We start from the raw sequence: 24,849 nt of genomic DNA, 5'->3' as shown, positions 1-24,849 counted from the left end.
TGAGCTGAATGCTGAGGATCAATTACAAACTCACTGAACTGTTATGTCCCATGTGGCCCCCCTTATAGTCACTGACTAACTCAGAGTTAGAGAGCTGAAAAGCAGGAAGTAGTGTTCTGGCTATTATGTTACACATCCACTCACTCCAGCCTTTATACATTACATTTTTGCCTAACTAACTATATTAGAAACATTTTTTATTTCCCACAGCCTATTTATTTACCCAGTTTTATTTTTACACTGAACTGTTCCTTTAAGTTAAGGTCTCACTCATTTTCACAGCAATACAAAGTTAGCAAAGAAGCCCCTTTTTTTACCATCTGAGTGTGTCCTCTTGAGTCCCAGGTCTGGAGAGCAAATCTCTTCACCCCTGCGAGAGCCGACAGTACCCAACCTGTGGGGGCTGGAAACAAGAAGCAGGTTCTTTTCCTGTCCTCTCTCAAAAGTCTGAAGTGAGCTGCGACTGGTTTCTGTATAAATAAACACGTCACTAAGATCATTCAAGGTACAGACTTGTGTAGACTTTTAGGGGTGCAGCAATGACTGAACTCGCACCTCATTGGGGTATATTTATCAAAGAGTGAAGTTAGAGATCACCACAGTCCTCTAGAGTGAAATTCCGCCACTCTCCATTCATTTCTATGGGGTTTTGAAAGGCGTATTTATCAAAGGATGAAAGTTCACTTATTGATACTCTTTTAAAAATCCCATAGAAATGAATGGAGTGGCGGAATTTCACTCTCTAACTTCACTCTATATGATAAATATACCCCAATGTCTTTCAAAGTATGATGAAATGATACTATTTATGTGAAGTGATTCTGTCGCAGGGGTGGGTAACTAAGCACAAGTCTCACTCAACTTACCATCTCGGCCCAGGCGTGTGTTGTAGCCCTCGGGCATTGGCTGGGAAGGGCTGTTGGCTGTAGCCCGAGTGAAATGACTGTGCTGGGCTTGTGCTTCTGCCCCTCGACTGACCAGGGCTCCAGCACCATCTGTAATAAAAATAAGCATCAGTCGTAAGTATTGCCACTTCCTATTGGACCTCTGTGCTAGCGGCTATTAAACGTATATAATACACAAGAGACATAAATATCATGAGAACGATATCCGGTGCTAAGTGATGTCATCAGTTATAATCGGAGCTTAGTGATGTCATCTCTGTCACATGACACACTGAAACCTGTATTATAATAAATAAAGTACCTCCTATTGCAAAATATGAGGATATTAGAAGTTACCTCGGAGTTCCATGACCTTCAGCCTCGTGCTTTTATATGGTCATGGAACTACTCAGTGACTTATAATATCCTTATATTTTACAAGAGGGGGCACTTTATTCACTATAGAACTTCATGCAGAGTTACTATCATACACAGCACTATAATCCTACTTTTTATTTTAATAACCCGTAGCCTTTAGCCTGTAAATCTATAAATCTCACTGTATTGCCTTGATTTAAAGGAGAAGGAAATTCCCTGGGCGCAAAAACCCTCCCCTGTGTTGCCCCCCTCCCTCCTCCCCCCTGGCCTATCTGTCCCCCGGGCAAATGCCCCTAACTTGTTACTCACCCGTCTGCGCAGGTCCAGTCCACGGAGTTCACAGACGCCATCTTCTCCCAAACCTTCTTCTTGCTTTGACTGGCGTTTTGGCGCATTTACCGGTACGGATCTACTGCACATACAAAATTCACGAAGTTTTCCGATTTCACTTTGTGACATTCGGCGCATGCGCAGTAGATCCGTACCGGTAAATGTTCCTACTGCGCATGGGCAAGAAGAGGCCGATTAATCCAGGAAGAAGACGGCTTGGGAGAAGATGGCGCTGTGAACTCCGTGGACAGGACCTGCGCAGAGGGGTGAGTAACAAGTTAGGGGCATTTGCCCGGGGGGACAGGTAGGCCACACAGGGGAGGGAGGGGGGAGGGAGTTTTGCGCCCAGGGGGTTTCCTTCTCCTTTAAATTGTTGTGCCCAATGGCATTGTGTATTTTTTGAAAGCGTGGTCTGTGCCGGAGGCTACTCGTCACCTGAGCAGATTCGGTTCAGTTCTGGGCCCAATCGCACGGCAGAGATGGGGTTGTGGATAAGGCGTGGCCGGCACACGGAGATCTCCTTCAGACAGTTGACTAAGCCGTGTAGATGTGAGTTACCCAATGGCATGTCTGCAACACAAAGCAACGTATTCATGAAGTCTTTATCTAGTGTGGCTCCTTTATTGGCCACAAGCAACACGGGAAGCTGAACGAGGGTCTCTCCAACTGATCCCTAATTGGGCTTTGGTCAGATGCAGATTGGGATGTTATAGGGAGAGGACCACACTGGTCTCTGGGTACAGTCCTCTCCAAAACGATCCACACGGGGCCCTTATGTGACTTAATAAGGAGCTAATAATAAGTTAACCACGAACAGACCCCCATGTTTGTCAGCCTTGTCGTATGAGGGAATCTTCTGGTGTTTGGGGAGAATGAGCACAGAAGTGGATCTTACTGTCTGCCGGAGATCTTCGAGGTGATGACCCAAATCTCCTGGGATCACTGTCCTGGTGCAGCAGAGCCTCAAAATGGGGAGAAGGAAGACCTGATGGATTCCTCACACAGGGATCAAGCGCTTTTTCTCCATTCCCAGAATCCTCTGCAGAAAGACAAGATTACGGTCACAGGTGAGAGCAATGGAAGGATCACCATTAACTCAATAAATATTGTCCCTCTAGTAACTGACCTTGTTTGATTCTCACTTCGGAGCCCGAGGCAGCACTTCTAGCCCCCAGGGGCTCCCCTAAAGAGCGCTGCGCTGCAGCAGCCATGTTTGCTCTGTGACTCCCAGCTGGAAGGGATAGAAGAAGGTTATGGGGTGGAAACATGAACAAAGAAATAGAATTCTCTCTAAGAATCCATAGGATCTCTGTGCTGGAGCATCTGCATTAGACTAAAAACCAAGGGAATGGGGCAATGTAAAGTGGATTGGCCACTACAAAAATCTGTTTCCACTGACCCATACAGATTAATGTAGTGGGAGAACTGCAGCCCTTTGAGCCAGGTCCAAGTTTAAAGGAACAGTAACAACAAAAAATGAAAGTGTTTTAAAGTAATGAAAATATCATGTAGTGATACCCTGCACTGGTAAAACTGGTGTGTTTGCTTCAGAAACACTACTATAGTTTATATAAACAAGCTGCTGTGTAGCCATGGGGGCAGCCATTCAAGCACAGGATACACAGTAGGTAACAGATAAGTACTACTATAGTTTATATAAACAAGCTGCTGTGTAGCCATGGGGGCAGCCATTCAAGCACAGGATACACAGTAGATAACAGATAAGTACTACTATAGTTTATATAAACAAGCTGCTGTGTAGTCATGGGGGCAGCCATTCAAGCACAGAATACACAGTAGATAACAGATAAGTACTACTATAGTTTATATAAACAAGCTGTTGTGTAGTCATGGGGGCAGCCATTCAAGCACAGAATACACAGTAGATAACAGATAAGTACTACTATAGTTTATATAAACAAGCTGCTGTGTAGCCATGGGGGCAGCCATTCAAGCACAGGATACACAGTAGATAACAGATAAGTACTACTATAGTTCATATAAACAAGCTGCTGTGTAGCCATGGGGGCAGCCATTCAAGCACAGGATACACAGTAGATAACAGATAAGTACTACTATAGTTTATATAAACAAGCTGCTGTGTAGCCATGGGGGCAGCCATTCAAGCACAGGATACACAGTAGATAACAGATAAGTACTACTATAGTTTATATAAACAAGCTGCTGTGTAGCCATGAGGGCAGCCATTCAAGCACAGGATACACAGTAGATAACAGATAAGTACTACTATAGTTTATATAAACAAGCTGCTGTGTAGCCATGGGGGCAGCCATTCAAGCACAGGATACACAGTAGATAACAGATAAGTACTACTATAGTTTATATAAACAAGCTGCTGTGTAGCCATGGGGGCAGCCATTCAAGCACAGGATACACAGTAGATAACAGATAAGTACTACTATAGTTTATATAAACAAGTTGCTGTGTAACAATGGTGGAAATTGAAAAAAAGACTATATGGCACAGGTTAAATAATGGATAACAGATAACATTATGTTCTGCAGAGTTTATCTGCTGTGTAACCTAAGCCTTTTCCCCTTTGAATGGCTGCCCCCAGTATTTTTGAAGCAAACACGGCAGGTTTACCTGTGCCTGGCAACACTGCATTATATTTTGATTAATTTAAACACTTTCATTTTTTCATGTTACTGTTGCTTTAAACCCCTGTCTGACCAGGGGAAAGAGAGCAGCCCAAGGAGGGGAAATCTAGAGAATAATTACACATAATCCCAAGTCCTGATCATAAACAGGAAATACAGTAGGACGTAAGGATGAATTGTGGCCAGAAGCAGAAAAGGCCTGGGGTATTTCAGCAGAATGGCCGGTACCTGCTTGTGGGGAATTCCTCGGGGGGTGGAAGGACTTGGGCTTCTGCGCTGACGTTTCTTTTTTACCTTCAGGGAAGTGGGGCGCAGGAGTGCAAGGCTCACATTCTTCTGCATGGACACAACAGGATAATAGTCAGTGTTCATACAGCTCACACAGTATGACAGACAAGCAGTATCCAGGTTATAGCCACATTTCAAGTCTAGTAGCCCCAGTTGCCCCGTGTTCTAAACTCTGACTGACTGTATATAAGGAGACACCCAGAATAATTTGAATGGATCCCTAAACTCAGGTAAGAGACAGTAGCCCTGTGCTGGGAATGAGAGGCATGGATCTTCCCTGGTGGTCACTAAAAGCCAAACCGTAACATGTAACCTTTCTAGCCTAATTATTTGCCTAATTCTTTAGTTCTCCTTTAAAGGAGAACTAAACCCTAAAAATAAATGTGGGTAAAAATCTCCTATTTTATAAAGTGAACTTATTGCACGAGGCTAAAGTTTGAGCTTGTCAATAGCAGCAATGATCCAGGACTTCAAACTTGTCACAGGGGGTCACCATCTTGGAAAGTGTCTGTGACTCTCACATGCTCAGTGGGCTCTGATTGGCTGTTGAGAAGCTAAGCTTAGGGCTCGTCACTAATTATCCAGCAGAAAATGAGCTTCCCTGGCTGTAATATAAGCTGATGCTACAGGTTTGCTGATTATTCAATTCTGATGCTAATTGCACTGGTTTCTGTGCTGCCATGTAGTAATTATGTGTATTAATTACTAATCAGCCTTATATTGTGACATTTCTATTCTATGTGTACTGTATATTGTGAGTGGGTCCCTAAGCTCAGTAAGTGACAGCAGCACAGAGCATGTGAATCAGTGAATCAGCAGAAAAGAAGATGGGGAGCTACTGGGGCATCTTTGGAGACACAGATCTTTACTGCTAAAGGGCTGTGGTTGCCTTGGGCTGGTACAGAAGCACAAAACATCATGTACAACATTTCTACCTACTTCTTTATTTAAAGGGATACTGTCATGGGAAAACATGTATTTTTCAAAACCCATCAGTTAATAGTGCTGCTCCAGCAGAATTCTGCACTAAGGGTAAGGTCACACTGGGTGATTTGGAGAAATTTAATCGCCTGGCGACTAATCGCCTAGCCTTTGCGGCGACCAATCTCCCCGAAAGCCTTACCTTACTGTCTTGCACCGGCTAAAATGAAAAGTCGCTAGCGGCATTGCAAGTCAACTTCGGGTGACTTCGGAATACCAAGTGACGCGTGTGCCATGCCGCAGGCGATTTTTCATTTTAGCCGGCGCAAGACAGAGGTAAGGCATTCTGGGAGATTGGTCGCCGCAAAGACGAGGCTATTAGTCGCCAGGTGACTAAATCTCCCCCAGTGTGACCTTACCCTAAGACCCGTTTTTTAAAACAGAGATTTTTTATATTTAATTTTGAAATTTGACATGGAGCTAGACATACTGTCAGTTTCCCAGCTGCCCCCAGTCATGTGACTTGTGCTCTGATAAACTTTAGTCACTCTTTACTGCAAGTTGGAGTGATATCATGCCCTCCCTTCACCCCCAGAAGCCCATCAGCAGCCTCATCAACAGAACAATGGGTAACTAACCAGATAGCAACTGCCTGACACCTCTGCTGAAGGATTTGTTTGCATTGTTAAAGGCCCCACCTACTGGTAGACTTGAGAATAGCACCAAAGTGGAAAAAACCCTAGGGAGCACGACCTAGGTCATGGTAAAAGGCAAGGGGAGGGGGAGAAACAATATCTGTCTTAAAGCAGTTCCATCCTCAAGTGTCGGCTCCTTCTCAAAGCTCAGAATCAGGCACAATAAATTGAGATGCCTCCACACAGATATTACAGCTAAAAAAATGCATTGTTGGTTCAAGAATAAAATTCTAAAATGGTAAAGTGAATTACTTGCAATGTAAACAATGTAATTTAGATAAATGTAAACTATAAAAATCATGACAGAATCCCTTTAAGCTTTAGTTCTCCTTTAAATGGTTTGCCAAAGCCTGACTTACCTTGTTTAACATTTAACTCTCCAAAAACAATTCTGCCAGCCAAGTCCCCACACAGCCTGATGGGAGATTTTCCTGAAGGACGAACAAGCTTCGTAGATGCACCAGAATCTGTCTGAAATGTTTCCTCTGTTGGAAGAATAATGATAAAGTCTCAGTTATGGCAACATGCGGTCATGAGAACAATGGTTGCTTTGAATTAAAAAATAATCCTGTATATGAAATTGAAGCCCCCGTTTTCTTCCTTGACACTCACACGATTATATCCAATGGAACCTTTAATTAATACAACATTAATGCCTTGGGACAGAAAGACCTACAATATAAAAGTACCTTATATAGTTATGTCTATCTGACCAATTATAATTGCAATTCAGATCACAATGTGAATTATTTTACACCGCATTCCCTATCGAGCACCAGCAGATTAATTTGCCCCCAAAAATTGTCACCTTCTTCCTTTGTGATGACCTCAGTATAAGTTGGCTCCATATTCTTAGCCCTGTTAGCGGCAGCAAGCTGAGCCTCTCTCTTATGCTGCAATATGATGGGAGTTGGGGTGCAGGATGGGGAGGAGTCTTCTGTTTTAACTGAATAAAGACAGAAATGAAAAAGAAGTTTTAGAGTGTAAATGTGTGAGTTTGGGTACTGGAGGGGTGTGAGGAGCGGGGCTAGTTGAATACAAGGTGAGGGGTAATGGAGAGAGATCTGAGCTCTTGTGACCCTTCTACCTGTTGGGCTTGGTCCTTTGTTCTCGGGCTCCTCCAGGCTCTCAGCAGGAGACGGGCTACCGGAGCTGCCGAGCAGAAATCCTGGGATCTCTTTCACCAGTCTCATCAGAGCACAGAGATGGTTGCTGCTCTTCGTAGGACCTGTTGGATTCATATCATATAGTTCCCTGTATTACACAGCAGATGAACTGGTTAATTATCCTCTTATTACTAATTATCCATCTTACCAGGGTCACACACAGGCCTGGCTGCATCTTGTACACTTAGAAAGGAGACATCATTGTGGGTCTTCTTGATGAAGCCGCAGTGCCGCCCTGCTGGCAGGGAGAGGAAAAACAATGATAAAAATAAATAATAATTAATAATAACCGCTCCTTCTGTCTGAGGCTTCATTGCAACTATAGCTGTGACCCAATCACCACATTATGGATGCACTCACCATGGAGGCTGCTCCTGCTTCTGATAGGACTCCCCTGCTGCTCATGCTCAATGTGGGACACCAGGCCCGGCTCTTCCATCACATACCCTACAGCACAAAAGATAGTGTTAGTGCCATATCCTTACTTTTCTGTTTATTTATGGTTTGGTAATAGAGGCCAGACCCACCTACAGACACCAGCGCTCTGTAATTCTCTGCCATCACTTCCCTGTAGAGCTGCTTCTGACCCGCGTCCAGCAGGGCCCACTCATCTCTGGAGAAATACACCGAAATGTCATCAAATGTCACCGGATCCTGGGGAGAGAAATGGGAGAGGAATCGCTATAATAAATGAATAAAATGGCCAAAAGCAATGGTCAATATAAACTGTCAACTTAGTTTGTTCAGACGAAGTTGGTAGCTTAGTGGCCAAAGTATGTGGCCAATCTGATGCTCTGCCCAACACACATCTGAGCAAAAATCAAATAGATAAGGCAGGTTCTAAATCCTGTTAAACGAGCATCATATCAGCCCATTTATACAGTCCTGGGTCTGCTTATGATTTGATCAGTTCAATATGACCCTGGGAGTTGTCAAATTGGGGGGAAGACTGATTTGTTTGAAGGTCTCACCAAAGCAGATATAACAGCATATTAATGTTCCTTTTAATTAAGAAGATAAAACAACACCCACCTGTGCACCCATTTTCTGCCCAAGCTCTGGTGTTTGGGATGAGTTGAAGGTTGTGTTGGAGTCACAGGCTTCCTGCTGGTATGTGGGACATTTAGACTGGACTAAGACATCGGCTTTCTTAGTGAGAGGAGGACCCTGCCCCTCTGAACATGAAGGCTCCAACACTTCCCCAGAATCATAGCCATGAACATTTGTGTCTCTGTCTTGGTACCTGAAGTTATTATTTTCCCAAGAATCAGTAGAAAAAGCAGTACCAATGGAATTCTGCTGCATCTCTGCATGGTGGTATACAGGACCTCTTTTCTCAGAGATGTTCTCAGAGGCTTCCTTTTGTGTATCTCGCTTTGGGTAATCAGTGATTATAGCCAGAGATGAGTCAGTAGGAGGGTTAGTGAAAGGTAATTCCAGATGTGTGTCTGTATTCTGGTGCCTGGGATATTCAGGCTGGGATGAGGCACTAGGGGTTCTGGAGATGGAAATCTCTTGCTGTGAGCTCAGGTTCTGATTACAGGAAATGGCAAGCTGAGATACATCACTAGGGCTCCTTGCGAGGGGGGCATTCTGCCGTTTCTCTGCATTGCATCGTTCTAAACTAGTCGAGTCACTAGTAGTACTAGAACTGGGAACATCATACTGTTTCTCTGCATTGTCACACCTGGAATGTTCTAGATGAGCTGAGTCAATAGTAGTACTAGAACGGGGAACATCATACTGTTTCTCTGCATTGTAACACCTGGAACACTCAGATGAGTCACTTGCAGAGAGAGGAATATCTTGCTGTGTGTCTGTATTTTGGTACTCAGCTGAGTCACTTGGAGCATTAGGTATAGGGGGATCTGGCTTTGTGTGTGTAAGTGTGGAACATTCAGTCTTGGATAAGACAAGTGGTATGGGAGAAAGGGGGAGATCATTCTGTGTGTCTTTGTTGCAGCATGTGGAATTTTGAGGCTTGGATGTGTCACTAGGAAGACCAGAGAGGGGTAGAACCACCTGTATTGGAGTGTGCTGGTATGTGGAGCACTCACTAGACATGGGTGCATCCAGCTGTGTGTCTGTGTTGTGGGACCTGGAACATTCAGGCTGAGATGAGACACTAGCAGGGCTAGAGAGGGAATGATCTTGTATGTTTGTATGTTGGAATTTGGAGCAGTCGGACTGGGATGGTACACTAGAGGTGTGGGTAAAGGAAAGCTCTTCTTGAGTGTCTGTATGTTGGAATTTGGAGCAGTCGGACTGGGATGGTACACTAGAGGTGTGGGTAAGGGAAGTGTCTTCTTGAGTGTCTGTATGTTGGTATTTGGAGCAGTCAGACTGGGATGGTACACTAGAGGTGTGGGTAAGGGAAGGCTCTTCTTGACTGTCTATATGTTTGAATTTGGGGCAGTCTGCCTGGGATGGTACACTAGAGGTGTGGGTAAGGGAAGTCTCTTCTTGAGTATCTGTATGTTGGAATTTAGAGCAGTTGGTCTGGGATGGTACACTAGAGGTGTGGGTAAGGGAAGTCTCTTCTTGAGTGTCTGTATGTTGGAATTTGGAGCAGTCGGACTGGGATGGTACACTAGAGGTGTGGGTAAGGGAAGTCTCTTCTTGAGTGTCTGTATGTTGGAATTTGGAGCAGTCGGACTGGGATGGTACACTAGAGGTGTGGGTAAGGGAAGGCTCTTTTTGAGTGTCTGTATGTTGGAATTTGGAGCAGTCAGACTGGGATGGTACACTAGAGGTGTGGGTAAGGGAAGTCTCTTCTTGAGTGTCTGTATGTTGGAATTTGGAGCAGTCGGACTGGGATGGTACACTAGAGGTGTGGGAGAGGGAATGTTCTTCTTGACTGTCTGTATGTTGGTGTTTGGAGCAATCAGACTGGGATGAGCCACCAATGGTGCTGGAGAGGGGAGGCTCTTGCTGTGTGTCTCTTTGTTGGTATTTGGAGCAGTCAGACTGGGATGAATCAATAAGATCATTTGATAGGGTAGGATCTTGTGTGCCTGTATGTTGGTGTTTGGAGCAGTCAGACTGAGATGAACCACTAGGGGTGCTATAGATGACATCTTGCTGTGTTTCTGTCATTTGGTATATAGAACTTTCAGGCTGGGATGAGACCTTATCATTTTCAGGGATATACTGCTCAGCTCCTGTGCTCTCCTGAGCAGAGCATGCAGAAGTGGACACATTGTGGGGGGTGTTAGGGTCAGGGACATCCTCGTGTGCAGCTTTGGTCGGGTTAGTGGATAAATCACTATGACCAGGGGCATCCCCATATGAGTCTCTTTTCTGTAATTGACAGCAGGTGAAAGCACTAGAGACAGATACATCCTGGAGAAGGTCACACCCACTGGAAATCTCAGGGACAATGCATTGGATGTCAGTGTTTACAGACTGGGAAGAGTCAACAGCATCTCCAGAAATGATGTCAGGCTCTGGTGTTCCCTTATGTTCGTATACTGAACATGTGCACGTAGACTGGTCACAAGAAGGGCTAAAGTCAGGGTGCTTGCGTTTCAAGCTGGAAGGTTGGGGTGATACACAACAAAGGTTATATGCAATGTCCAGTTTACAGCAGTCAGTCTGGGGCACTTTACTACGAGAGCAAAGGTATATCTCATCCTGCAGTACATCTGAGTTTGAATGGCTGGTGGTTACAGATTGTGCCAATTCTCCTGAAGAACGAGAACATAAGACATCATGGTGGAGATCAGAATACTGGTTTGAAGCACGTTCAGCATAAAATGAAGGAGTAGGAGAACAAGCATTGGGATCAGCTTGCTTTGGGTCTGTGGGCTGGTCTTTGGGGCATTCAATTTGGGACAAGCCATCTTGGGTGAGGAGATCCTCTGGGGTACCCATATGCTCTCTCCCAGCACATGCAGATAGGGAAGGATCCTTAAGAGAGCTTGAGCTGGCAGCGTCTTGGAATTCTTCTGTGGTGTTAAACTTGGGTAAGCCCTCAACACTGGTAAATCCAATGTTTTCTGTGAGCTGCAATGAGACACTGTTTGACTCAGTACTAATAGTACCCTGGGGTGTATCTCCATATTGTTGCCTTGTAAGTAAAACTTCCTGTAAACCATTGGAAGATTGGAGGCTGGAGGAACAATGTGATAAAGTCCCACAAACATTAGAAATATCAGTATCATGTGGTGCATCAACGTTCTGGTGATTGGAGGATTCCAGCTGTGATAAATCTCCAGAACAACTAGAACTGCCCATATCTAGTGAGACATCTAGCGTGGCAGTGCTCTGGTGATTGGAGGCAGCTACCTGTAGTAAATCCCCGAGAGAATTATCATTGGTGGAATCAAGTGGTGTGTCTGTGTTCTGGTGTTTGGAAATTGATGGCAGTGGTAAATCCCCAGGAGAAGCAGAGCTGTTGGCAGCTAATGGTGTATCAGGTATCTGCTGTTTGGAGACTGACGGCAGAGGTACTTCCTTGGTGGAACTTTGGCTGATGGTAGCCAGTAGTGTATCAGGTATCAGGTGTTTTGGGGCGGATGGCAGAGGTAAATCCTCATTGGAACTGGGGCTAATTGTAGTCATTGGTGTATCAGGTATCTGCTGTTTGGGGACTGATGGTGGAGGTAATTCTTCAGTGGAACTGGGGCTGATGGTAGCCAGTGGTGTATCAGGTATCTGCTGTTTGGTGACTGATGGCAGAGGTAAATCTTCACTCGCACTGGGGCTAATGGTAACCAGTGGTGTGTCAGGTATCTGCTGTTTGGGGACTGATGGCGGTGGTAAATCCCCAGCAGAACTGGGGTTGATGGTAGCCAGTGGTGTATCAGTGATCTGGTGTTTGGAGATTTCAAGCTGTGGTAAATGCTCATGGGAATCAGAGTTGATGGCCTCTTGCAGTGCAATTAGGATTCTTTGAGTGGAACTTGCCGGCTGAGAAAAATCTGAAACTTTATCTGTCCATAAGGAGCCATTAGTCTGGGAGGAAGACCTTGAGCTAGTAGAGTGGAAGTCATTCTGTGAGCTGGAGACTTGTTGTGTGTCTGTATCCTCACACTTTAAGTGATCAGGTGGGAGAGCCTTACTCTCTTGCTTGTTTCCTGGGTACTGCTGGCTAGGGCTTGATGGCTGTGGCTGATGCCTATAAATGGGAGGGCAGGAGATTGGCATCTGTTTGGCATCAGATTGAAGGGGTGTGGAACATACAGAGCTGCAAGTGTCACTTAAAGTTATAGGAGCAGGGACGTTATGCAGTGTATTGATTCTGGAGATGTCAGACTTGGAAACGTCATTAGTCACATGGCCATCATCCCCATTGTGTTCTGTTGGGTGGTATTCTGCTTGAGCCAAGTCAAGAGCAGAGCTACAGTCTCTGGTATTGGATAAGTCTTTAGGAGCGCTTGGGACATCTTGACCCAAAACCGAGATGTTCTCAAGCTTCTCTTGTTTGTCCCAGTGTTTGTGCTTGATGGACACAGGCTGAGAAGAGCCAGAAGGAACAACATCATTGGCATAATTCTGCTGTGAGCCATTATTTATGGTAGTCATGGTGACCTCCTGTTGTGTATCCATAGCCTGATCCTTACAGCACATTGACTGGCATGAGTCACTATTGCTGGTATGACCAAAGCCCTCCTGTTGTGTGTCCATAGTCTGAGGTCTAATGGACAATTGCTGTGATGATTCCCTGAGTAAGGGAGATCTTGATAAATCTAGCTCTTTATCTGGGTGATGGTCTTTGGACAAAAAAAACAGGGATGCTTCAGGGTTAGTGGGCTTGAAAAAATCTTGTACTGGTCCTACATGCTGGTGGCTGGAGAACGAAGTATTGAACAGGTCACTATGGCTAGTAGGCCCCACGCTTTCCTGTTGAGTGTCCATTTCCTCTGGTCTGGAGCACACTGGCTGGTATGAGGCACTAGGGTTGGCAGGACCAAATACCTTCTGCTGGGCATCCATGTTCTCATGTTTGCTGCTCACTGACAAGGACAAGTCACTAATATTAGCAGCACCTAGGGACTCTTGTTGGGTGTCCATGTCCTCTTGTCTGGAGCAATCAGGTGGGGAAACACTGGTAGAGCTGAAGCCCCCATGCTGTGTGTCTCTGAGCTGCTCTATGATGCAATCAGCCTGGGCTGCGTCATTAGGGTTGGTAGAGGTGAAAACCTCTTGCTGTGAGTTTACTTGCTGTCCTTTGGTGCAGAGGGGCTGGGGCGGGTCGTTAAACTTGGTGTGTATGGGGCTGAGATTCTGTGCATACGTCTGACGCTCTGTGGAACATGGGGTTTGGGAGGAGACACTTGCATGATGGTTGGGGACCTCCTGCTGAAGTGTTCTGCTCTCTGGGTCCAGGAAATTGAGAACAATCTATAAGAAATACATGTAAAACTATTTACATAAACATGGAAATTAATCTTGTCTTATATATGGTTATCCCTACTTCCTCCAATCTTCACAAACATATATTATATTATATTAAATGAACACTACAAGCAAGGGAGGGAGGTATAAGGGAAGCCCCATGCAGACACAGCACTGAGGATCAATCAGGATCAAATGGGAGGCCTTACCTGTTTCACTGGAGGTTGGGAGTGGAGGCAGGAGCACTGTGAGGTGGATGCAGATACATTATGGTGCTCGGAGGGGTGGATAGATACATTTTGTTGGTGTAGCAGGCTGTCAATATACTGCAAGAAAAGCAGACTCATATTAAAGGGATGTGACCATAACAATCTCTCTGATACTGGGACAACATTTGTTGAATGGTCAGAATTATCCTACTCCCAGGCAGGGTGCATCCCATGTGCAACTAAACCCATTCAGACAGGAAGGAACACTGCACATATTCTACTCAATGGGCTTGGAGAAGGAGCGTCACACCACATGCAAAGTAAGTGGGGGCTCTAATATACAATGCACAAGGCAAACAAATGAGGCCATATATTTGCCAGGATTTAAAAACACACAGGGTAGAGTATGGAGAAGACCTGCAGTAAGTGCTATGGATAAGAAGAGATAAGAAGAGGGAAGTCCCTTGCACCCTCCCTGGTCAGTGTACCCCTTTTTAATATGTGTCAGGGATCACAATACTATGAGGGAAAGACATTGTAGTCCTCAGCATTGCTCCTCAAGGCAGTAAAAATGATCACAGAGGATCCGTGGGTTGTACCTGGTTTAATTGAGGCATGAGACAGTGGGGCGAGTGACCCTCTGGGTGATGTGTGGGGTCTCCTGCTCCCTCTTTCTGTCTTCTGAATGGCTTCTGCTGATTCTCACCGTCTGGCTGCAGGAATACACAGCTCTGTACAGTACATACAATAGGGTCAGGCCAGGCAGCAGGGCCCAACACAATCAGCACAGTTAAAGTAACAGCAATTATTTGAGGATTACTGGTCATACATAAAGTCAACGGAGATCCCGGGCCTGTGCACTGCACACACTCATATTTGCAAACAAGGTTCAAGTGCAGCACCCATGACCCTCTCTACCTCAGAACACAAGCCAGGGTGCATCCCAATCCTTCACATCCCTATGGCTTTTTGCAAAGAGCCTGTGTTCTCAATTTCCCACCCTCAAAGTTCTTGAATGCACCAAATACCCAACATTTTCCGTTTTTGGGCAGCACGCACGTACCTCAGTCTGAGTGCAGGAGCTGACAGTCTGTGGAAGATCCTTACTGGGCCGGGGAATTGACTCTTTGACTGTGTCGGGCTGTGGATTCGGAGGCTCCCAGTTCCTTCCAGTTAACACAGTCTGGGTGCTGGTGCTCACTGTTGGGAGAGGTTCCTGAGAAGAGCTTTGAGGAGTCTGATTAGCTGACTGACTTGGATGACCGAGGAAAATAAGAACAATCTGTGAAATAGGAAGGGATCCATTTGAGTGTGCAGACTGAGACTGGATGTTGGCAGTTTTACAAAAAAAATATCCTCCCCTAACCATCCCCTTAAAACCAGGACCCTTAAGCCACACCCCCTTACCTGTTTGGCCACGTGCCGTGAGCCTGGACAAACCCCTTGAGATTGGGAAGCAAGTTCCGAGGGCACATTGTCCACAATCAGCTTGTTGGAATTCTCCAGGAAGTTGAGGACAATCTGGGGAACCAAATACAAAATTGGGTGAACATGAATAACTGTGCAGCCCAGCTAAGAAGTTATCTGCACACTGACACAGAGGCTTTTAGATGGACATGCCCAATGCTGAGAAGTAAAAGCCTCACCTGGTTCATTCCAGGCTCCGAGCTGTGCACAGTGGTGTGAGTGGTACAGTGGCACACGCATGGACTGGTCTTCTTGGGCTCACAAGCCACTTCTGAAAGCTGCTGGGCACTGGCAACTGTATCCTGTGGGAGACAAGGGATTAGAAACATTAAAGCCCATCAGCAAAGCACATCAACACAGGCAGAACAAATGAATTCCAGCAAATCAACAGCAGATAGCAGATAACAGACAATAGATAACAGGACATTGAAACAGGCAGAACCAATGGATGCCAGCGCATTGACACAAGCGGATCCAATGGATTCCAGCACATGAACACAGGCAGAACCAATGGATGCCAGCGCATTGACACAAGCGGATCCAATGGATTCCAGCACATGAACACAGGAAAAACCAATGGATGCCAGCGCATTGACACAAGCGGATCCAATGGATTCCAGCACATGAACACAGGCAGAACCAATGGATGCCAGCGCATTGACACAAGCGGATCCAATGGATTCCAGCACATGAACACAGGCAGAACCAATGGATGCCAGCGCATTGACACAAGCGGATCCAATGGATGCCAGCACATGGACACAGGCAGAACCAATGGATGCCAGCGCATCATCACAGGCACAACCAATGGATTCCAGCACATTGACACAGGAAGAACCAATGGATGCCAGCGCATCAACACAGGCACAACCAATGGATTCCAGCACATTGACACAGGTAGAACCAATGGATGCCGGCCAGCTGGCAACCCTCCCTACAATGCACAGTGGAGCAGTTAATACAAGGGTATAAGGCATCTTACAATGGTCTTTATTTTTATCTACTTAGATTATGTTCCCTAATGGATGGAGAATATTGCTTTCAGTTTCCCTCACTGCAATGCCCAATCACATGGTCTCACCTGCCCCTTCCTCTCCTGGAGATTAGGTGGGTTGCCCAGGAGAAGGGTGGGCTCTGCACCCTGACGAAGCCCAGGATCCATTCCCCGTGAGTCATTTCCATTTAAGAAGCCATCCTCAAAGTGTAAGGAGCATAGCTGGTATTTCCCAGAATTCCCCTGTGCCACATCTCTCAGTAGATTGGTGAGATCGGGTCCGGTGATTCCGCATAGTCCGGCCCAACGCTTCGCCGCCTCCACCTCTGCTGGAAAGTTGTGGAAAGTGAGCGACGGGTCTGTCCTTTCTGTGCCATTTCTGCAGCCATTAGCCAGGCACTGAGGCATCATGCACCTACAGGGGCACAAGAAGAGGGACAGTTATTTCAGCATTTACAGGTTCAAATTGCTCCCAGCTCTTGTCCATCCTAAAATCCCTGAGGCTTCTGCACTGGGACTGCAGATTGTAAAGCCAGTTCCGATTCTAACAAGGAGGCTATTTTTGCTCATAGAATGAAACAGTTCAGTAATGAGGCAACGTGCCAAGTATATCCCTTTATTAAGTGAAAGACTAGAATCTCTCCCCGTCTCAGGGCTGTCAAAGTGTCAGCTCCTCTGTGCCAGGAGACAGCTCTGCATTGAATGTGATGGCACAGATCAGGCCTAAAGGTCCATGCCATGGAAAAGCTCAAACACAAGTCACTGCTAACGACTGCCACCCCTGTGCCAGGAACACTGAATAGATGGCAGCTGGCATGTGACACTTTGATGTGAGTGAAAAGTGTAATAGTACAGCAGTGCTCTCAATTAGATCTCATTGGGGCATCAGAATTTAAAATAAAAACTGTCAATCAGAGAGTGAGGTTTGGAGCCCATTAATAGCTCATGAGAAGGGATCAGGGATAATGAGGCAGAACGGCAGCTCCCTGGAGATTATTCACCCAATTACCTGGATATATGGGGGGTCCCGGCAATGGGAAATTGATAAACGACTACTGGGCACAAGAGTAAGGACTAATCGGAATCTGGACCTCTGGCAAATTTCTTTTATCATTAAAGGGGAACTATTGTGAAAATGAAAATTTAATATAAGCTTCAGCATACTGAAATAAGACATTTTCTAAACACAAACAATTAAATATTCTGTACTGTTTCTGAAATAATCAAGTTTATATTCACTATTCCTCTCTCAGCATCTGTTTCTCTTCATTCTGTCTTCATACAGCAGTTGGGTGTCAGATATTCATTGACAGTTAGATCCAATATATCTTATAGGGGGGCTCCTTTCCTAGCAAATGCCATAAAACTCACTCAAATAACGGATTCCAGCACAAACAAAATCTAACTAAATAACTGCCTTTTGCACAGATTCTGCATGTAGAGAGACATGATGTCTGGTGCGTTTAATAGAGTGACCTCTAATACATCTTCTAGGCAAAAGGAGCCCCCCTATAAGATATATTGGATCTAACTGTCAATGAATATCTGACACCCAACTGCTGCATGAAGACAGAATGAAGAGAAACAGATGCTGAGAGAGGGATAGTGAATATAACCTTGATTATTTCAGAAACAATGCAGAATATTTAATTGATTGTAGTTAGAAAGTGTCTTATTTCAGTATGCTGAAGCTTTCACTTTCGCGATAGTTCCCCTTTAATGTGCAACCAGAGGTTCTGATGAGACTGCTAGTAACTGCCTGCAGCCCATGTGATGCAACTGCGTTGGAAGGAGAGCTTGCCATTAGATCACCCTGGAAGCAGATATATTTCTATGCCCCCCCCCCCGGAACATGTCTGTCCCTTTATATTCTGCTCATGTTGCATGGAGACTGCCTGCGATCACATGGTAAAGCTGACAGTCAGCGAGACAGTTGCAGCAGCAGTCAAAATGTTTGTTATTCAGCAGGCCTTATATTTCCATCCTGGGCTGTTCCTGATTGGCTAGTTAATGTTAAGGTGTTAGGTTGCCAGACCCTTGCCATGTCCTCCTGGGGCCACTGTACCTTTAAGAGTACAAACAGGCGATTGGCTGGAATATTCAGGCCTGTACAAGAGCAGGGCAGGCAGCTACATGTCCGAGTGCTCTGGGACAGAATACAGACCCCCCCCCCCACCCCCAAGGCTACGGCTGCATGGAATCCATTTCTATTTGCACCGCCTCCTGCTCGGGTTGATTGACAGGAGATGACAGTGGCGGAAGGTGACAGATAGCAGCTGCTTGTCAAACTGTACTGCCTCCCACCCCCTCCCTGTGCCAACAGATGGAACATTCCTGACAGATGCTGACTTAACCCCTTCAGGCGTGAATGAGATAGACTTGGTGCCACTATGGTGGTAGCCACGAGCTGTGCAGCCCAATCCCTCAGATCCTAGCCATAGCCTAGAATGGTACAGAGGTTGCCCCCTGAATCAATGATGGGCAAATAGCAAGTGTTGTTTGGAGTCTTTTTGTGGCACCCACACAAAACAAATGAAAAGATGATGCCAACAGGTAAATGCCAAATGGTTTCTTCCTCTCTGCACAAACATAGTGTCTCCTGCAATGCTGTGCCAAGTTACTGCCATCCTCTACATACACCATGCCTAGATCCAGGGCATCCATGCCCACCCCTCAGCACCTCCATTACAATGGCTACAAACATAGTTCACTTCAGTGATCCCCCCATATACTCAGATCTGCCTCCACAAGCCCCTGCGAGATGCAATGGAACGGCCCTTAAAGAGATACTGACACCAGAAATATGGCGTATGCATTTCTAGTTTAACACTATAAGCACTTAGTCCTGGGGAAATGAGACTTATATCTCCCTCTTAAACAATTAGAGGTGATTCATCATAACCATTAATTAGACTCGAGGGATCGGCTCTAAATCTAAATTGGCTCAGCTCTAGGCATCAATTATCTATTAATATATAAGTGGAGAGTTATTATCCCTAATGACAACATGAGCTGCATCAGGTCTAGGAATATAATATAAAGTGGAAGGAGCCTGGGCATGGGAATCACTTGGGCAGCTCCCTGACATCTCTGCACAATATGATGATAACTGAGCCCAGGACTCGGGCCTCCATTACTCTCCTATTCTCATGCTATTAGGTACCACGGAGGGTCGGGCGGCCAAGGGAATCAGCGCTCTGTAAAGTAGGACACTTGTCAACATTGATAAATGCCTTTATTTGCACAAGACCAACATTAGCTGGCAATGGTACGAGGGTGGACAGGAGGTTTTCTCAGCGGCCGGAATGTTCCCTTCCCCCCCCTCACTCACAGAAAATGTTAAGGGAGAAATTATGGAATGGGAATCAGGACTGGGTCACTGCAGTACAGGCTGCGTATGGACCAGGGCAACAACATAGTTCTGGGGCTGAACCAAAGTAAATCAATATACAATTATCAACACTGTCCCCAGCATCCACTCCAGTACCATCCCCTTCACCCACTCCAGCTCCAGGGCAATAACACAGTTCTGGGACTGAACCAAAATAAAAAATAAAATAATATAAAATTATCAACACGGTCTCCAGCACCCACTCCAGACACATCCCCAGAACAATCCCCAGCACCCTCTGCAGCCTCATCCCTAGCACCCTCTCCAACAATATAATATATATATAAAATATTATAAATTATTATTAACACTATCCCCAACACCATCTCCAGCACCACCCCCAGAACAATCCCCAGCACCCTCTCCAACTCAATCCCCAGCACCCTCTCCAGCGCCATCCCTAGCACCCTCTCCAGCACCCAATTCAGGACCATCCCCAGAACAATCCCCAGCACCCTCTCCAACATCTTGTCCAACTCAACCCCTAGCATGCTCTCCAACTCAATCCCCAGAACCCTCTCCAGCGCCAACCCAGCTTTCTCCAGAACAATCCTCAGCACCCTCTCCAACTCAATCCCCAGCAACCTCTCCACCGCCATCCCCAGCACCCAATGTAGCACCATCTCAGAACAATCCCCAGCACCCTCTCCAACATCTTCTCCAGCGCCAGCACCCTCTTCAGCACACTCTCCAACATCTTGTCCAACTCAACCCCTAGCATGCTCCACAACTCAATCCCCAGCACCCTCTCCAGCGCCATCCCCAGCACTCTCCCCAGAACTATCCTCAGCACCCTCTCCAACATCTTCTCCAATTCAATCACCAGCACCCTCTCCAGCGCCATCCCCAGCACACCCTCCAGCACCCAATTTAGCACCATCTCAGAACAATCCCCAGCACCCTCTCCAGCACCCAATTCAGCACCATCCCCAGAGAATCCCCAGCACCCAATTCAGCACCCTCCCCAGCACACATCAAGATATTCCCAGTTGGTAGAGGCTGGGGTGAGGCTGGTCCCACAGTGTGGCCGACACACAGGACATAATGAAGCAAAGTGAATCCTGTTGTACTGACAATGATGTTAATAACCACAGAAGTGACACATTATACAGTATAACAAACATTATACAGTATATTTCAATTGCTTTACACTTTTTATTTCTTAGTTTTCTGTTTTCCTTGTTTGAGTCTTGACAGCTCAGTAATTCAAGTGCCTGTAATGAAACCCAGGGATTCTGCTCAGCAGGGACAATAATAAGAAATGTATCAACTAAATATATTCATTTAGAACAGTTTACAGGGTCGGCGACCCCCCTCCCAGAGCTGCTTTAGAAATGAAAAACAGTCACAAACAGAAAAATATAAAGAAATTGGAAAAAGTCTTTATATCTGTCTGAAACCAACTGAACTGGAAAAAGTATTTGAAGGTGAACAACCCCTTTTACAGGCTGAAATGTTACAAAATAAATAACACAGAAAAGCAGAACAAAATGAAATATTTTAGATAAACAGACATAAAGGGACAGTTTTTGATGACGTATAGGCCCATGTCTGGGGGGGGGGATCACAAAACGGGTGTAACCTGTATTGGAGAGTAGCAACCAATCAGAGCCCTGCACTTATTCATGTGACCATATACATATTAAACACATCATTTGCAGCCATTAGTCCCCATACACTGGGTTAACAAGTTTCTGACTCATTTTGAAGGGGGGCAAGCCGGCAGCTTTTATGTGCCCGTTCTACCAAGACTATACAACCTGACCATAAAATCTGACTAAAATCTGCAGTGTAAGAAATCCTGGAAGCCACAGATGGTCTATTAGTACAACTGTATGTTGCACAGCTACATATAAACCAGCACAGTCTGCAGCAAGCACAGCTGAATTACCTGTAAAGTAGCCTTTAGGGGTTAAGTGGCCATTTAAAAAGGGGTGAGCTTAGAGCCCTGGTCTATGCCAAGCACCTCGGGGGCCTAAACTTACCACAAAGACTCACTTTCAGGTGGGGATTCAGAAAGCGCTGCTTTTTAGGGTTCAGCTGAATCCAGGGGTACAGATTTGACCGAATACTGAACCAAATCCAACCCCTTCTTCTGCGCAGGAAAAGCCAGTGCACCAGTGGAAATACAAGATGCGGCGTATGCCCCAATTTGTTTCAGTTATACGGGGTTAGGATTTGGTTTGGCCAAGCTCTTGAATTTGGCCAAATCTGAATCCTGATCAAAAAAACTTGGATTTGACTGAACCCCAAACCAAATCCAGGATTCTATGTAGCCCTACTTTCAGGCAGTGCTTTCCTTAGAGATTTCACAGCAAAATACCCCAGAAATCCCCTTTCCATCTGTTATTGAACTACAACACCCAGAATCCTCCTGACAGAAAGATACTGGAATTGCAGGAACAAAAACAGTACAAACCTGTGCCATGGGCTTGACAGGATTGGAATGTGTGCCCAGGAATACCAGGGATGTGTGCCCAGGAATACCAGGGATGTGTGACCAGGAATACCAGGAATGTGTGCCCAGGAATACCAGGGATGTGTGCCCAGGAATACCAGGGATGTGTGCCCAGGAATACCAGGGATGTGTGCCCAGGAATACCAGGGATGTGTGCCCAGGAATACCAGGGATGTGTGCCCAGGAATACCAGGAATGTGTGCCCAGGAATACCAGGGATGTGTGCCCAGGAATACCAGGGATGTGTGCCCAGTAATACCAGGGATGTGTGCCCAGGAATACCAGGAATGTGTGCCCAGGAATACCAGGGATGTGTGCCCAGGAATACCAGGGATGTGTGCCCAGGAATACCAGGAATATGTGCCCAGGAATACCAGGAATATGTGCCCAGGAATGTGTGCCCAGGAATACCAGGAATGTGTGCCCAGGAATACCAGGAATGTGTGCCCAGGAATACCAGGAATGTGTGCCCAGGAATACCAGGAATGTGTGCCCAGGAATACCAGGGATGTGTGCCCAGGAATACCAGGGATGTGTGCCCAGGAATACCAGGAATGTGTGCCCAGGAATACCAGGAATGTGTGCCCAGGAATACCAGGGATGTGTGCCCAGGAATACCAGGGATGTGTGCCCAGGAATACCAGGAATGTGTGCCCAGGAATACCAGGGATGTGTGCCCAGGAATACCAGGAATGTGTGCCCAGGAATACCAGGGATGTCAGTGAGAGGGGATCAAAACATCTGTCAGTAAAATAATAGTAACAATATCAGTTCAATAACAATATCAGTTCAGTAACAATATCAGTACAATAACAATATCAGTACAATAACAATATCAGTACAGGGGGAATATTATCAGAGCCAATCTCACGTCAGTCACATGACCCTCCCCCCAATAACCTCCCCCATCTCACAGTGAGTGTCCCGGGGGAGGCAGGGCAGGAGGGCCGCTTACCTGTGTCACACATGCTGCTCCAGGAATGTCGGGCTCTCGCTGTCGGTCCTATTGTTTCCGTGCCGGGATCTCACTGGGAATAGAGGGGAGCGGGCAGGACTCACCGGGCTGACAGGAAGTAGGAGGAGAGATGGGGCCAGGCCTGGTACCTACTCACCGCCAGCTGCTCCTCACTCCGTGCCCACAGCTCAGGAACGCGACTAGCGGCCAATTACAGCCCGTTGGCACGCAAGCTCCGTGCTCATTAGCCTAATGACTAGATCCGAATGTACCAGGGAAGGGTTAGAGCGCAGCCGCGGGGCATTACTGGGAGTTGTAGTTTCCTGGGGCAATGAAACTGCACAGAGCGGCGCAAGGGGAACTACAAATCCCAGGAGCCAGCGCGCTACTTGACTGTGATGTTTTATTGCAGGCGCTGAGCGGGGGGAAGTGCTTAGGGAATGGGAGGAGCAGCAGTGCTGGGGCATTTAATCCTCATTAATCCTCATTGTGGGGTGTCTGGGGCAGGACCGGCAGTTTCTCATTCTCTCAGCCTGACAGGGGACTATAATGGGTTGGCACCTCAGGCCCAATCACATCCTGGCAGAGCAGTTATAGATTGTGCCTCCTCATTCCCAGAGCACAGACAGGAGAATGTCATTGTTGTATCAGGGACTCCACAACCTTTGGACTATTGTTTGTACCAGTGGAACACTAAGGGCTAGAGCTTACATGCACCCCAAGAACTGGACAGAGTTATTATGGGTTGTACTGAAGGAGTGCTAGCTCTTAGGGTTACCTTGTTACTGCTTTTAAGACTCATGATTAGCAATTATTTGGATGCATGATCCACATTGCTTACAGGGCAGGCCTCAAGTAGGGTTGTCACCTTTTCCAGAAAAAAATACCAGCCTTCTTATTTATTTATCTTTTTTCCCTATTAATAACATTGGAATCATATCACTGGCCTTCCTATATATTTATCTTTATTCCCTATTAATAACATTGTAATCATCACTGACCTTCCTATATATTTATCTTTATTCCCTATTAATAACATTGGGATCATATCACTGGCCTTCCTATATATTTATCTTTTTTCCCTATTAATAAAATTGGGATCATATCATTGACCTTCCTATATATTTATCTTTATTCCCTATTAATAACATTGGGATCACTGACCTTCCTATATATTTATCTTTATTCCCTATTAATAACATTGGGATCACTGACCTTCCTATATATTTATCTTTATTCCCTATTAATAACATTGGGATCATATCATTGGCCTTCCTATATATTTATCTTTATTCCCTATTAATAACATTGGGATCACTGACCTTCCTATAAATTTATCTTTATTCCCTATTAATAACATTGTGATCACTGGCCTTCCTATATATTTATTCCCTATTAATAACATTGGGATCATATCATTGGCCTTCCTATATATTTATTCCCTATTAATAACATTTGGATCACTGGCCTTCCTATATATTTATCTTTATTCCCTATTAATAACATTGGGATCATATACTGACCTTTCTATATATTTATTTTTATTCCCTATTAATAACATTGGGATCACTGACCTTCCTATATATTTATCTTTATTCCCTATTAATAACATTGGGATCACTGACCTTCCTATATATTTATCTTTATTCCCTATTAATAACATTAGGATCACTGGCCTTCCTATATATTTATCTTTATTCTCTATTAATAACATTGGGATCACTGACCTTCCTATATATTTATCTTTATTCCC

The 24,849-nt window shown here is 45.5% G+C and overlaps 1 protein-coding gene across 7 annotated transcripts in view; it reads right to left on the bottom strand.

The window, feature by feature from the left end:
• Positions 1-23,412, bottom strand: part of XB22065601.L (zinc finger protein L homeolog) — a 32,858-nt gene extending 9,446 nt beyond the window's left edge. For 3 of the 7 annotated variants that reach the window (XM_018266976.2, XM_041565712.1, XM_041565711.1), the window contains exons 1-20: positions 23,097-23,410; positions 16,380-16,707; positions 15,478-15,600; positions 15,239-15,352; positions 14,895-15,113; positions 14,431-14,562; positions 13,832-13,948; positions 8,316-13,628; positions 7,811-7,937; positions 7,644-7,730; positions 7,432-7,521; positions 7,205-7,345; positions 6,926-7,063; positions 6,477-6,602; positions 4,442-4,549; positions 2,719-2,823; positions 2,488-2,631; positions 2,028-2,162; positions 867-995; positions 318-470 (exon numbers count right to left, since the gene is read on the bottom strand). In XM_018266976.2, the coding sequence (XP_018122465.1) occupies positions 318-470; positions 867-995; positions 2,028-2,162; positions 2,488-2,631; positions 2,719-2,823; positions 4,442-4,549; positions 6,477-6,602; positions 6,926-7,063; positions 7,205-7,345; positions 7,432-7,521; positions 7,644-7,730; positions 7,811-7,937; positions 8,316-13,628; positions 13,832-13,948; positions 14,431-14,562; positions 14,895-15,113; positions 15,239-15,352; positions 15,478-15,600; positions 16,380-16,703 (7,825 nt within the window). In that variant the 5' untranslated portion in view covers positions 16,704-16,707; positions 23,097-23,410. Of the gene's footprint in view, positions 1-317; positions 471-866; positions 996-2,027; positions 2,163-2,487; positions 2,632-2,718; positions 2,824-4,441; positions 4,550-6,476; positions 6,603-6,925; positions 7,064-7,204; positions 7,346-7,431; positions 7,522-7,643; positions 7,731-7,810; positions 7,938-8,315; positions 13,629-13,831; positions 13,949-14,430; positions 14,563-14,894; positions 15,114-15,238; positions 15,353-15,477; positions 15,601-16,379; positions 16,708-23,096 lie in introns of all 7 variants that reach the window. The other 4 variants (XM_041565716.1, XM_041565714.1, XM_041565715.1 and 1 more) reach the window with 4 other exon arrangements.
• Positions 23,413-24,849: the final 1,437 nt, after the last annotated feature.

This window comes from Xenopus laevis, chromosome 6L (genome assembly GCF_017654675.1).
Source record: "Xenopus laevis strain J_2021 chromosome 6L, Xenopus_laevis_v10.1, whole genome shotgun sequence".
Classification (NCBI taxonomy): Eukaryota; Metazoa; Chordata; class Amphibia; order Anura; family Pipidae; genus Xenopus; species Xenopus laevis.
The sequence above is the reverse complement of the archived record's forward strand: the minus strand, read 5'-3'. Positions and strand labels throughout refer to the sequence as shown.